This window comes from Leptidea sinapis, chromosome 4, assembly GCF_905404315.1.
Source record: "Leptidea sinapis chromosome 4, ilLepSina1.1, whole genome shotgun sequence".
Classification (NCBI taxonomy): Eukaryota; Metazoa; Arthropoda; class Insecta; order Lepidoptera; family Pieridae; genus Leptidea; species Leptidea sinapis.
In genome coordinates this window covers 4,014,853-4,031,043 of record NC_066268.1, presented here as the reverse complement: position 1 = coordinate 4,031,043, position 16,191 = coordinate 4,014,853, and the positions used below count along the sequence as shown (strand labels likewise).

The 16,191-nt window shown below is 31.8% G+C and overlaps 1 protein-coding gene across 1 annotated transcript in view; it reads left to right on the top strand.

Moving 5' to 3' along the window:
* LOC126980044 (uncharacterized) overlaps window positions 1-15,632 on the top strand; it is an 86,660-nt gene extending 71,028 nt beyond the window's left edge. Inside the window, exons 15-17 of the mRNA XM_050829671.1 lie at window positions 2,708-2,832; window positions 3,676-3,845; window positions 10,635-15,632. Of these exons, the coding sequence (XP_050685628.1) occupies window positions 2,708-2,832; window positions 3,676-3,845; window positions 10,635-10,818 (479 nt within the window). The 3' untranslated portion in view covers window positions 10,819-15,632. The remainder of the gene's footprint in view (window positions 1-2,707; window positions 2,833-3,675; window positions 3,846-10,634) is intronic.
* The last annotated feature ends 559 nt before the right edge of the window (window positions 15,633-16,191 follow it).

The window sequence follows — 16,191 nt, the reverse complement described above, 5'->3', positions numbered from 1 at the left end:
TCATAATCTAGACCCAGGCTGTCCGATCACTTAGATATTCAGCTGTAGAGTAGTAGGACTTACGACGGTGCTATTATTGTAATGAAACATTTAAATTTATTTATAGATAATGCCTGAACAGTGGATGGGACTTTATTATAAAAGTGTATATATTTACCCTTCAAGCTATTATGTATCTTATGAAGCCTACTAGAATTAGTTACAAGCAATCCCTTATTACTAGTGTTATAATTATGAAAATCAGTATTAAGAGCAAAAAGGACTGACAATGAACAGTCTGAATAAATTTTTCTTTGAGTTACTGTATATCATCATCATCATCATCAGCCGAAAGACGTCCACTGCTGGACAAGAGCCATTTCCACGATAGTCCCCTATGTCTTAATGTGTGTTTATAATTAGTTGATTTTGTATATTTAAATTTACTTCACGGTAAAGAAATGAGCAGTAACAATTTAACTTTCAATGGACAAAAAGACAACAACACCTGTCAAATGACTAATAATTTTGACTTTGACAATATTGATACTGACTTGGTGGGAGCGGAAAAATTTGCCTTAATAAAAGTTCTTAAAGCCTTGTCGGAAGCGGGCTTTTCATTCAATATTCTGAAATGTAAGTTCTTAAAAAAAAAAATATCTCAGCTATGTTTTTCGAGCGGGCGAAGTTACACCAAATCCACATAAGATTCGAGCTCTTGTGGATGCGCCAGCTCAAACCACTGCTACTCAAGTCAGGCCATTTCTCGGTTTGGCTTCAAACTTTCGAAGGGTCATTCCTAATTTTGCAATGCTAGCCGAACCAGCTAGCTAGACGGTAAAGGAAATATTTTTTATTATAATAATAATAATAATAATAATAATAATAATAATAATAATAATAATAATAATAATAATAATAATAATAATAATAATAATAATAATAATAATAATAATAATAATAATAATAATAATAATAATAATAATAATAATAATAATAATAATAATAATAATAATAATAATAATAATAATAATAATAATAATAATAATAATAATAATAATAATAATAATAATAATAATAATAATAATAATAATAATAATAATAATAATAATAATAATAATAATAATAATAATAATAATAATAATAATAATAATAATAATAATAATAATAATAATAATAATAATAATAATAATAATAATAATAATAATAATAATAATAATAATAATAATAATAATAATAATAATAATAATAATAATAATAATAATAATAATAATAATAATAATAATAATAATAATAATAATAATAATAATAATAATAATAATAATAATAATAATAATAATAATAATAATAATAATAATAATAATAATAATAATAATAATAATAATAATAATAATAATAATAATAATAATAATAATAATAATAATAATAATAATAATAATAATAATAATAATAATAATAATAATAATAATAATAATAATAATAATAATAATAATAATAATAATAATAATAATAATAATAATAATAATAATAATAATAATAATAATAATAATAATAATAATAATAATAATAATAATAATAATAATAATAATAATAATAATAATAATAATAATAATAATAATAATAATAATAATAATAATAATAATAATAATAATAATAATAATAATAATAATAATAATAATAATAATAATAATAATAATAATAATAATAATAATAATAATAATAATAATAATAATAATAATAATAATAATAATAATAATAATAATAATAATAATAATAATAATAATAATAATAATAATAATAATAATAATAATAATAATAATAATAATAATAATAATAATAATAATAATAATAATAATAATAATAATAATAATAATAATAATAATAATAATAATAATAATAATAATAATAATAATAATAATAATAATAATAATAATAATAATAATAATAATAATAATAATAATAATAATAATAATAATAATAATAATAATAATAATAATAATAATAATAATAATAATAATAATAATAATAATAATAATTATAATTATAATTATAATTATAATTATAATTATAATTATAATTATAATAATAATAATAATAATAATAAATTTATTGCCTTGAACTTAATTTAAGTATACAATATTAGCTTATTACAAAACATACATTAAGACAAAAGGGAGTAGGCTCAGCTTATGCTGCCTGAAATAATATTTTCATGCAGCGCTGATTTTCAGCCATTCCCATCTCCCTAAGGTGTAAGGTGGGATACATAGTAAAGAGGGCAAACTAATAACGATAACAATGCAGATCTAAACTTTTTCTAAATGTATCAACCTCTGTATAAATTATGAGTGTATTTGTGAGTGTGAGTGTGTGTGTTGTATAAATATATGAGTGTGTGTCAATGTGTCAGTTTAAATGTAATATGAAACGAGTTGCAAATGTTATGGTTTAATCATGAAAAATATTTATATAAGGGAAGTTCTTTCCATACACAATAATTAAAATTTTCAGCTTCCTGTTGTTTTTTTAACATTATTTTTATTATTATCATTATTTACAAACATCGTCGCGACAGTATTTGTTAAAATTTCCCTTTATTTTAAGAATCTAATTGAAAAGCCGCTCCTAAGTTCTCAGTCCTGTTTGTACGTGGACGAAGTCGCGGGGTATCAGCTAGTCTGTTATATTACTATCGCCCAATTTTCTGAAATAAATTTAACTTTAACAGGTGAAATATCTTCAAGAAATGTTTCTGTCACGGGCAGCTTGAATGAATTCTTCTATCAGCAATGCACCTGGGTCCTAGATTCAAACGTCGAGCGACAAGTTTTCATTGACATTTCTTCCGAACAGGTAATATTGCATGTCATTTGTAGCACGAATAAAAATGTGCTGAATTGTAGGCAACTTATCTATAAAAAGTATGTTACTATGTTTTTGGTTTAAATTAAATTATGTTGTGTTTTTTATGACAGTAAGGGACGAGCAGGACGTTCAGCTGATGGTAACTGATACGCCCTGTCCATTACAATGCAGTGCCGCTCAGCATTCTTAAAAAATCCGAAAATTCTGAGCAGCACTACAATTGCGCTCGTTACCTTGAGACACATCAAATACACACAACCATAATTTCACCAGTGAGAGGCATCTTTGCACAGGATACCGGCTAGATTATGGGTACTACAACGGCGCCTCTTTCTACCGTGAAGTAATAATGTGTAAACATTACTGTGTTTTGGGTCTGAAAGGCGCTGTAGCTAGTGAAATTACTGGGCAAATGAGACTTCACAACTTATGTCTCGTCGTCATGGTGACGAGCGCAATCGTAGTGCCACTCAGAATTTTTGGGATTTTCATGAATCCTGTGCGGCACAGCATTGTTACGGGTAGAGCGTATCAATTACATTAATAATGAGCTGAACGTCCTGCTCGTCTCGTCCCTTATTTAAATAAAAGAACAGAATTTATTTTTATTATTTTTGGTCGATTAATCGAATTTAAATAATTTTCTGCTCAATGATACATAAAAAAATTATATAATTATAGAGTAATGGATTATGATGTAATATTTATAAAAAAAAGAAACTGTTTATAACAAAACTATAATAAATCTCGAAGCACAGTTTCTGATGATGCACAAGGAATAGATATTTTCTCATTTTCATTCCCCATCTCAGCCATTATTGTATCGTCCAGGATAAATCATGCAGTTCGTGGAATATAACGATACATGAATGGTCTGGAAGAGGCGTCCACACTGACGGAGGATTAGCAGCAACGGCTGGAGATCTACTCTACACGTTCTGCGCAAGAAACAAGAACCAAACATATACGCTCCCATGGCGATTAAATACAGTTGTTATAAGGTAAGTTATTTGTGAAGTTTGCTTAAGGAAAATGAGTCCAAAAATGGTGACCACCGCGAACCATACGAATAGTTATGAATTCGAAAACCGTAAGCACATTAGTATGGGCTACAAACACTAACTATGGGCCTTATGAGGAAGCTCATTGTCACTTGTTTCCTTGCGAGATCGAATCAGAAATGAGCAGATCCGTAGGAGAACCAAACTCACTGACATAGCCCAAATGATTGCAAAAATGAAGTGGCAATGGACAGGGCACATAGTTCGACGGACAGATGGCCGTTGGGGCACAAAAGTCCTCACGACCACGTACCGGAAGACGCAGTGTTGGTAGGCCTTCCACAAGATGGACCGACGATCTGGTCAAGATCGCCGGAATACGTTGGATGAGGGCAGCGCAGGACCGATCGTCGTAGAGATCTTTGGGGGACGCCTTTGTCCAGCAGTACTTACGTCTTCCGGCTGATTATGATGATGAAACACATTAGTCCTAGGCGGCGGGCGAGATACGAGCGGGGAACCGTGCCACAATTCAGTAATATTATTATATATAACAGTATTTTAACTTCATACTAGAGTGTCGATTTGACGCATGCACAAAACTATTGAGTGCCACGCCGTACGCTGCCGAGCCTGGCCGCTCTCCGAGTAAAATTAGCTGCGCCGCGCCGTCCGCGTCGTAAATCTTTTTGTATCTACCAATCGTAGCGCTCCACCCACACGTAGTTATAAATTTCATGGACACCGCTGAGTTACGCTACTGGTCTATTACTAATATTGTGACCATGGTGAGTATCAGCTGTCAACGGTTCTACTTACTGCACCACAGACGCTGCATGTCAGTTCTGTTAGGTATATAGACTTATGATAAGAGAAGAGTGAACAAGAATAATTAATACTAACACCCCGATTACTTTAAACGCGTACTTTCGCACGCAGTTATTTTCCGTCTGGATGTGTGGCGGTGCTCCACTATGTACTTTTCAAGGAGCATTCTTCCACGTACTACTAAGCTTTGGAATGAGCTTCCTTGTGCGGTGTTTCCGGGACGATACGACATAGGTACCTTCAAAGAAAGCGCGTACCTAAGGGGCCGGCAACGTTCCTGTGATTCCTGTGGTGTTTGAAGAGAATGTGGGCAGCGGTGAACACTTAAGATCAGGTGACTCGTACGCTCGTTTGTCCTCCTTTTTCCATAAAAAAAAGGCAGTGTCTACATACATACATATTTTTATTATATTTTACCGATGAAAGGTAAAATTCTGAAATGTTTGTGGTACGCTTATCTTAATGCAAAACCATGACCTAAATATTTATTAATAACTCTACGTTGAAGCGTTTTAACTGAAAATGTTTAACTTCAAGTAATAATTATTTTAATTGCTTCGCTTGAACGACATCACACTCGACAAATTAAAATAAACTGATCATTATTTATAGTTTTACTAAAAACGTTAAGTTCGCCTTTTTCCAATTTCTAAATTGCAAGTTATTTATATTTTCAAGAATTCATATACTTTCTAAAACTAAAAACATTCTCAAGTTGGCAAATGCGTCAACATCTCTCAGGATAGCATCGACGACAACAGGAACAAACTTGTGTCTGAAATCGAGACTATGCCATGTAAAATCTCGGAATGAGACCGCAAAATTTAGCCCATTTTAACCCCAAAAAGACATAATTTCATGCGTTCGAGCGAGGCTCTTTGGTGGTTGTTTTTACACATTCAAATATGGTGCACCAACTTCAATATTGTGTAAATACTGATTACCTTGTTCCGTACCAAAATTTTACACGCAAAGATACTTGTTCAACCAACCGCATGCGAATCTTATCAATTTATAAACAGCACCCTCCGACAAACTGAAAACAAAAGATTTCATTAAAAAAACAAACGACTTATTATTTCCTTATTTTTTATTTTATCAATTTACAGCGTTACTTGCCAGTATTTCCTTTTTGGTTGCAAATAGTGTGCATCTTATTCTCACTTCTTATTTTGTACGTGCAACCATTTCTTCCCATAGTCATACAGCAATTATTAAAGGAAACCCAATTTAAAAATAAAATTCAATTAGTATTTAAAATTAAACCCAGCTTGCTCGTATTATAGAAATCATTGCACGAGTATGTAGTACATGTTGAGTTTCCCAAATCGCATTTTAACTCGTAAATCTTCAGCAAAGATTCGCGAGAATAACTTTCGAACTTATGCACTAAAATGCATTTGTAGAGTGTTAAGTGTGTTTGCGCATTTACTAAGTGTAACTTCAATGTCGTGGTGAAATATTCGAGAAATTTCCTCACCTTATTCTTATTTGAATTTTATAGTCTAACATTTATTTTATGGGCGATATATTCTTGCGGAAAGATATTGGCACTTCATATTGTACCTTAAGGTATTCGGTTAAATAATAAAAAAGGTACGGCGTGTCAATAGCCTGCGCCTTTGTGCAAAAAAATAATCATTTAAGGATCAATAAATAATGGTAATAGCGGTTCAAGTAAAATTTAAACTGTTATACTTCTGATGAATCCTCGAAAAGACCAAAACCACAGAATTACACCACAGCAACTTAAGCCCTCGTACCTTGGCTTCTGGTGCTGAGTTCGCACTCAGACAAGAATATGGGAAGATATCGCGTTCACACGTGGTTCTTGTAGTGGCTGCCGGCCGGCGATCCTTAATTCTTTTAAATCTACTGTTTGAATGGTTTGATCATAACAAATCAACAAAAAGGATTTTTTAAGGCGGAGCGGCGCTTACTCAATGTAATAAGAATGGCTGTCGGTGAGCTCTGCTACCATCAATTGGCAATGTTGCGAGACAATCCTCAATAAAGTTTCTGGGCGCTGTCATATACGTTTATGGGCGCTGCGTTGTTAGATATTTGCGCGAGGATTCAAAATAGAAGCTATACTTTATAAAAATAATCTTATATATATATGACTAGCTGACCCGACAGACGTTGTTCTGTATTTAATAAATAAAATAATGTTTTTATATGAATTTGTCAATAATATATCATAACATCAAAAATTACTTCGTAAAATATGCACCCTGCTGTCGTAATGAAATTGTTTCACAGCAGAACTGTCAAACCGTGCGTCAATAAATTCTCTCATAGTAATTATGTATGGACACATCAAAGGAAAAACAAATTTGTTGTTTTTATTTAATTTAGCAGAATTTTCCTATTTATTCACCTTTTAAACCTTCTCTGGGCTTCCACAAATAATTCAAGACCAAAATTAGCATAATCGATCCAGCCGTTCTCATCACAACAGCAATTCATTTTTATATATAGATTATTCTTATTGTGTATGAAAAATATCTAAAATATTTATGAAGTGAGAGTTTCTTTAACGCCGCGTTGAGCACTTTTCTTGGGATGGGTATATTATACTAAACTCGCGTCAGGACACGTGACCTGATCGAATTCGTAAGACAGTCGTTGAAATTATGGATGAAAGTTGATTTATCTGAGAGATAAACTTTTTAATGTGAAATAATTGTAATAGTTCTGAAGTGTTTATATGTAATATAAATTGACATTTTTGTCTACGATAGCGCAATAAATGAAAATTGTATTTAACCATGTAAATGCTAGTACTTTTTTAATGATAAACAATGAAATACATGAAAATTATTCTCTAACCATTCCAAAATATTCAAAAATGCACAAAGTTAGTGTTCAAGTTTTCAGTTCTGCCGGCAATGCAACCCGTATTATTTTTTAATATTGAAAAACCCATTGGCGCTTCACCAAAAGTTTCTCTTAAAATACACAAACATCCAATAGTTAATTTACTGATTTCATTGCAGTTATAAAACTAGATAACTGTCTTATGATTCCATAGTAGTGTTATAATTCCTAAGAGTAAAAATCTTTCTGATACCACAATACTCTGAATTATAAATAACATTGAGACCGTTCAATTACTAGTCGACATCATGGATTCCGTAACATCATACAAGATATAAAAGCAAAACTATATTCTTTTGGAAAATAATCGTATTATTTTTTAACTTTACTGTTAGACATTTTGTGATTCTACGGCATGATTTTAATAACTTTTTACTGTAGCCGCTACTAGTTGTTATTTGTCAAAATTTCAGCGCTTCAAACATGCATATAACAGTGGATTTTTAGTAATAAAGTTTCTGTTAGTTACCCTTTGGAACTCTCATATGATGTTAGTGTATCAAGTGCAATATTCTTTAATATCGTCGATGATCAAAGCTGGTGATTGCGAAATATGTAGAACCGTTGACTCTTAAGAATATATAATTGTACAAGTACAGAAGCCTCACTCTGCAAAATCAATCAAAGAAATAGGGCTCTTGCGGCCGTAAGGTTGTAATTCTACAATACATTTTTATTTACCTAGAAGATGCCTCTCTTTCTATCGCGTGACTGTTACCTCTTCTGACGTCGTTAGAGTTGTCTTCTTTATCGAAAGCTGTACCTATTTAGTAGAAGATCATCTCATAAAAATAGCTCCGTTTTTTCTATAATTTAAATAGGTAGGTATGTAATCGTAATTTGAAATCAATATTCTTTCGTTGCCAACATACATTAGTTACAGATAGTATTGTATGCTTAGTACAGCAAATAAAAAGGTAGCTATCATTAATCATAATTCCATAATAATCACTTTAAATTAGATTATTTCAGCGTCTTCGTTTAGGAAGCTTAAAAAAATTAAATTTGGATCGATGAGATTTAATATGCTTTGTTTTTTTTATGTTTCTCCATTTTTAAATGATCGGTCGGATCGGTGGAGTAGGTGAATAACAAAGCTCGGGCGTGCGTCGCTGCTCGCTCGTGGGTCCCTACTGGCTGGGGTGCCCGTGTAAGTATTGAAACTAAGTTTCAATACGGGGAGTGAGACCGGACTGCCACAGTACCTCAGGTTCGAATCTTTAAAGGTCGTTTATTCGACGCTTTCAAGGTCGTAGATCTGGTATTAGATTGATCTGTGTCCGTGAAAACACGGTTCGAAGAAGTCGTAGAACTATTTTTGTGGTAGTCCGCACTAGATCCGGCTTCCGTCATCCGATTTCTTTCCGTCAACCATTAGAAATAGTACACGACTACACCGAACCGTATTCTCACGGGTTTGGATCGGATTCGGATCGGACGTAGTGCGAAAGTGCTCTTACAAGAGAGTATGAGCCGGGCCTGTTCCCTAAAAATAGTATCTGACGAAGACATTATTTCTCATTAAACATCTGTAATCAATTCATTGCAATGATTAAAATATGCATGTTTTGAAAAAGTTCCAAACAATAACGGAGATATTGTACACATGTTTATTTAAAACGTTTTATGTTCATTGTGCAATTAATTTGTAACCACAAACCTGCGGTAACGCGAACAATGTAAATACAGATGGTTAATTATAGCATGCATTAATTATCATACGGACATAATTATAATACTCAATACTTGTGGATAATTATACACATGTGAGTAATAATCCACTGATTCTATACAGATTAAATTAATAAATCTACTTTTTGATTTTTTTTTATGGAATAGTGGCGTGTCGTGCGAAGGTGGAATTACTACTTTTTGATTATTTCTTTTTTCTAATATAAGAGGGGGGAAACGTTTAAGCATTACACAAACAATGAACTCAAGCCCTAAAGGTTGATGCATCCAATATACGATAATTTATGTATAATAGTATGTATGTTACAGCTAATTCCTTACTACTTTTTATGAAATTAATTTATATTATTTAAACACGATTCATATATTGGATGCAGTACCTTAACCACTAATTTGTTATGTATATTACAGCCGTTGTAAAATACTATATTTGATTGAAAAGAGTGGCCGTTGAGTTTGTATTATGTTCTTCTCAAGAGGTAAATATTTTATGGAACATACGGTAAATTCAGTAATTTAAAAGAAATATGTAGTGATGCTTCAAGAGCGCTTAGTTTAAGTTTAAACAAATAAAGTTTATTTGACTTTGACTTTGACTAAGAGACTCACGTAATGGGAAGTGTCAAGAGAAGCAGGGTCAATAAATGCCTTTAAGGTGCGAGTATGTTCTATGCTTGATTTTTCGGAAGAATCATATCGGTTCGTGAAAACACCAGATTACAAAAAAGGCAAGAAATTCCTTCCACATCCGTAGTTTTAGGATGCCAGACGCCAACATGACGCAGGAGAATTGACGCTTTTTAAGGTGATGTCCGGTCGTGGCATTCGGAGGCTAGCATCAACCCAAACAACTCTTCTGAGCACTCCCCTTTATATACGTTAGGAGATTTATCCCTACAGGGAGAACTCACATTTCTACTGAATGCCAAAGTATCAAGCCGGTAATCGGTGCTCATTTGAAAATTTCCACTTTAAAAACCATTTGAAACCTCACACACACGCCTTTTTCCCATCGGGATAGGAAGAACAGAATGCCGCTTACTTCTATCCTTACAAAGTTCATGCGCTTTTTCTACATTCTCTTTTCATGCTTGACGGTTCCGGGTGCTACGGACCTTTCCTATTGAAAATACGATGACGTTCGCAATTTGCTCCTACGAGGTCTCCTGCGACACAATTGCCTTATATATTTAATAAGTCATTATTTATTCACTCATTAGCTCCACGTGTCTAAACCATTCCAGCATTCCTTTCTCAGTCCTTGTCACAACATCTTCATTCAGACCAGTCTCACCATAAACATACTACACATCATTTGAAAGCGCGATTCGCGTATAACTTTAAATTTGTAAAAACGTCTGTAATTTATCCTTTTTTATTTATATTTAGGTTAGTGGCCTTGTCGCGACAGCAACCGCTGTACACAATTCGATGGCGGTCGCAAGTAGTGCGAGCAAACACCAGGCTGGGACCTCCAACGCCTGCCCCAGCTGCTTCAGCGATGGCTGGTCACATCACCGTAAACATTATAAAAGTACTAATTGTGTTATTAATTCTATGTGAAAACATTTAATAGTTTAATAATGAGTGAGACAATCGTAGGTGTAAATAAGTTTTTGTACCAGGCTTATGTCGTTACTCAAGAGGTGGAATAACTGAAGTGTTTGGAATACTGGTATGTCATGTCAATACTTGTCGATGATTTGTAAACAGTAAAACAAGTGAATTGGTGTTGAACAATGTCCCGGTGTGTTATGAGAGTGTTGAAACACATAATTATCGTGTATCAAATCGTAATTTATCACATTTTAACAATGTTTTGATAAATAGTGTTTTGTATTGCTACTTTAAATATGCAGATAATTATTTTCTGCTTTTGTATCGATGTTATTGTAATACCCTTTGGTTTATTGTAATACCTGTGATGTTCTTGAGCGGTAAAGTTAATTTGGAAAACAATAATATACAAATAAACAAAAAACAAATAACAAATTGTTAAGTGCAGAGATTTCCCTCATTCATAACTATTAAATTTACGCTGTTAATGTAGAACCGTAGAGAGTAGAGTACCACAACCTGAGAGTTGAACCAAAATACCAAGATTTGACTAATAAAATGGGGCGTCTCCCGATCACACGCATCGCATTTATTTATATCGTTCACTACTCAAGAACCTTGCTGGGGTCTACGCCTAGAATATATTCTGTTCTGATTTTTATATTTTATTTTATATATTATTATCGTTAGGGATCTAACAACAACATTTGTTGTTAGATCCCTAATCCAACAAGGATTTGTTGGATCATCGATGCATATTCGATGTTTTAGGTTGAGATAGTGATGTTCGAGCGACCTTACGAAATTTCTAACAAGGATATTTCTTATTTTTCCATAAATAGGAATAGTCAAATTATTTCATTATTTTACTGGCGTAATAATAATTATTGTTCTTCGATAAGTTATCGTAACTAAAAGATGTGAGGCGATGTCTGGATAAATAGTGTGGAATAATTATTCGATTAAACATTTTTGCTTGCACAGTCAAACTTTACATTAAATTTTCATATAGTGTAAATGAAAGTGAAATAGAAAATAAAAGACATTAAATTAAATACTTAAATATATATTATTTACATTTAATTCAAATGAAACAAAAATCGTAAACCTCAGTTATTTACCTCAAATATTACCGATTCACGAATGTACTAATTAATATGTTCGATGTAATTCTTGTAGATATATTAGAAAAATGTCAATTATTATGATTGAGGTGTATTTACAAATAATACTTAACTCGATAGCACACTAACGACTGTTATAATTAGAAAAAAATATTGTATACTATACTCTTGGTCGCTCTCATCAACATAATATTATATCTTTCGTGAATATATACTGGATTTGCATTTCGATACCTTAATTTTCAAGTATATAGTCTATGGGATGTCATAGATAGATTGTAATGGTTATTGAAACGCCAAAATAAAGTAATGGATTGACAATTTGATAAATGAAATCGATATTTTTTTTGCGCCCAAACAAAGGGAAAGGGCTACCCTCCGGGATAACGACGGGAGGGAGGTGGTGAATGCTCATGCATACCAACGCAGCCTAAGTCTGTGTTGGTTATGTGGGACTCACGTGAAAACCTAGGTGCCTACCCACTAAGCACCACCTGCAGTTGGCTTTGGGCAGGTGGCCTCTAAGCCTTCATCGAAGGCGACCTTCTCTTGGGGAGAGAGAGGCGCAAGCGGCACTCCCTGTGGAGTATCCGCCGAGATAAATGTGAAATCGACCGTGTAGCGACATCACTACAGAGTGCCAAGTGTTTGATTTTTTAGCTATTCGATCACGTCGAAAGAGCGCCATCTAGTGACAGCAGAGGAAAATATCATAGCGCTCGCATGGAAAGAACATAGAAAGGCGATGAGCGGTCAATACTCAATAATATGATGGCGCAAATGGCAACATAGCTGTGTCATTATTTTATTTCATTATCTCTCGTCCAATATAGCTCTTTATCAGATTGATCCACAGCGATTCTTTGTTGTAATTTTGTAATACAGTGGGACTATGAGTATGATCTTCACAACCTTGAAGACAAAGAGTTAAATTGATCAACCTTTATCGCACCTGCTAGTCGAAATGTACAAGATCCTTCTGTCGCACATAAATGCATCTCATCTAATATATCTAACAATCAGGACTATGTCTCAATCTGTGAATCTTACCAGATGCTGTTAGTCGCCTCGGATATAAATAATAACATTTAAAGTATTTGTTTGTAAATACACTACTTATAGTATAGTAATGCTCACAGTAAATCATTTTGTAAACTATGATTGTATATTTAATAGAATAACTAACTAACTGAAATGTAATATTTTGCGTCAGCTGATTATTTCTTTCTCAAAAAAAAAGACATGGAGTTGTGTTTCTTAAATGTTTTTTATCAGTGAATTTGTTTCAATTTTCCAATTATAACGCTAATAGTTACCAAAGATTGGGTAAGTAGCTCTAATTATAATAATAATAGTAATTATTATATGTGTATAATGTATAAACAAATTAAATATTGAATTGATTTTTTTACGTGGAAACCTAATTTGTTTTCTATAAACAAGAAGACAAGTCCCATCAAGACTGGTTCAGCTATTGAGTGGCAATGATCCAGTCACCGAGAGCTAGGCTTTTGTTGTTGTATATTTAAAATTTACAACAACAAAAACCTTTAAAAAATCTTTAAAATATTTCAAATGTTTGCATACCTTTATTTATTTTCAGTGTGTGTTAACTGTTCCATCTATTTTACTTTATAGAACTCGTGAGGTTTTTTAATAATTTAATAACGTTTTTATTTTTTCAATTAAGTTATAAATAAGTTACACGTCCAACGTATTTTGTTGCATCACTTTAGACTGATTGTATTTAAAATATTTGTAGCATCATTACGCTGTAATATTTATTTAATTTTAAGGATAAAGGTGTAACGTTATTCATTAAGTGTAATTTTTAACCCAAATAAATAAACATTGCGTTTGAGTTTATTTCAAACACACACACATAAAGACAAAAAATATAATAAATTAGTGAATACTAACAGAATTGTGATGAGCACCGTACAATCATTTATTTGCATCAATTAAAATGCTGTTACTCGATATTGCATCAATTTTATTATGGCCCGCTCATTCCTTTGCCACAACAAAGAGATTTGTTGAAAGTGTAATTCAGGTCGCTTCAGGCTCGTACATCAATGCTATCTAAATGTTTATTTTCTAGAGTGCACCGCACTTGGTGTAACGACCTCAACGCGAATAGATGACCACAGACGAGACAGTGTAATCTATTCAGCCGGGTATATTTCACATTGAATTTATATATTTAGTACCTTTTACAATGTACTATGTGTTTGATCAGAATAAAGGAATAACGCATATTAATATTAAGTGATTTGCCTTTTATTTCAATTTATACTTGTTTTCTTGTCTATTCTATTCCTTATATTGTGAATATATAGATCATTTATACGTCTAGATAGACTGTTACAAAAAAGTTTGATTTTGACGGCTTACCTCTATTTTGAGCTATTCACGCAAACTAACTCAAAGTGACATACAAATAGTGAATGTAAGACGTAGCTTGGCACGCACACTACACTAAAAAAATCTGGCTTGTTTTCATCGGTTGTCTAGAAGCAAGAGGCTAAATCTAGACAAATAAATTATCTAAGTATGAGATATTACGAGGTCTTCAGATTTGACAGTTTTGCAAGCGCGATGATCGCGGATTGACTCGCGGATGCGGGTAGAAGAAAACTTTATTGAAATTGGTTCATTGTGTCGCGTGCATCGGTGTCGAATTATTATATCACAGAGAATTGGTATATCTTGAGAGACTTAGTGTTTTTGTTCAGAGTCACAAACGGGCCGTAAAATTATTTTAATGTGTACTTTTCTAATTTACAGCTCATACTTTTGACTTAACGAAGCTGAAAGGGAAAGCTAGACATATATAGAAACATTTACTCGTGTTTTTATAGCGTTTAAGACATCGTGCAATAAGTATAAACATAACTTAAATTAGTGCGCTTATAAAGTTTAATATCATAATACGCTTTTTATTGGCTTCACCTGTTTGTGTGTTTGTTAATAACCGACTCATTTGAGAGCGATTTTGACTCACTTTAAACGGCCAGATTTCTTTCAAACTTCGTATATTTATCAAGGACAGATAACAATACATTAATTTGATAAAATTATTCCATTTTTCAATTTGCAAAAAAAGATTTATTGTTTTTTTTTTTTATGTAATTTTCGTCTATAAGGCAGGAATTGATGTTAATTTTAAATTGTGTGATTTTAAGTTTTTTTAACTACTATTTATTATCAGGCATACCTACTGCCGTGTTGTACTTTAGTATCAAAATAATAGATAAACCGATCAAAATATGTACACGTCATTGAGATGAGTAATAAAATAAAATACGTTTCACATCTAATAAACTTTAATAACGATGTTTAGTAAATCTACTTATATTTTTACTTTACTGACTAACATTTAAAAAAAAACATTATTGTTATTATATATTAAATTGTATATTTAAGCTATTTGTCTGATTTTCAAGTCTCCACACAAAATATTAACACTGGAATCTAGTAAATTATATGAAATATTCACTGCGATGTTGGAGGTTTGGGTATTGAAATGATTATAGTCTGACTGAGATAATAAGCTCCCTGCTACAATATATACAACTTATGTAAACGCTTTATTTCGAGGATAAAACATTACATTATCTATATTACAATTAAAGGATCGTTATAGCACTTTTCTAGCAGATATTTACGCACGCAGAGAACTTTCAACCTACCGGCTCCTAGAACCAATATTACCCTCTTCACAGAAGGTGTTTTTCATTGGATTCTCACATTAATGACAACTTGTTTTCACACGTCTCTAATGCGTCATATAAGAGTTACTACCTAAAGGCTTGTATCTTTATTAATTATTATATAAACTAATATGTCTGTCGGTGTCTTGATCTATGTAATATTGTGTATTCGCCTAAATATTCTATTGTTTACTTATTTACGCATGTTAAGTTGTCATATCTGTATATTTGTATTCTCAGTGAAACTATTCTAGGATATATCCAATATTGTAATTTTTATATTTTATTTAACTTCATTTGTTACTATAGTTATGTATCTCTTTGTTTCTTTAACAAATAAATCAATATAGCTGTAAAGATTAGATAAATAGTTTAATATAAGGTAATAACTAATTATGTAAATCAATATTGTAGATAAACATAGCACAATAGAGTGATACTTATTGTATAGATGACTCTATGAATCTAATTCAATAATGTTTGTTACACGAAATAGACGAAACGAATTATTTGTGTGTATTATTTTTATTTACCTAACCTTTCATTCACCGA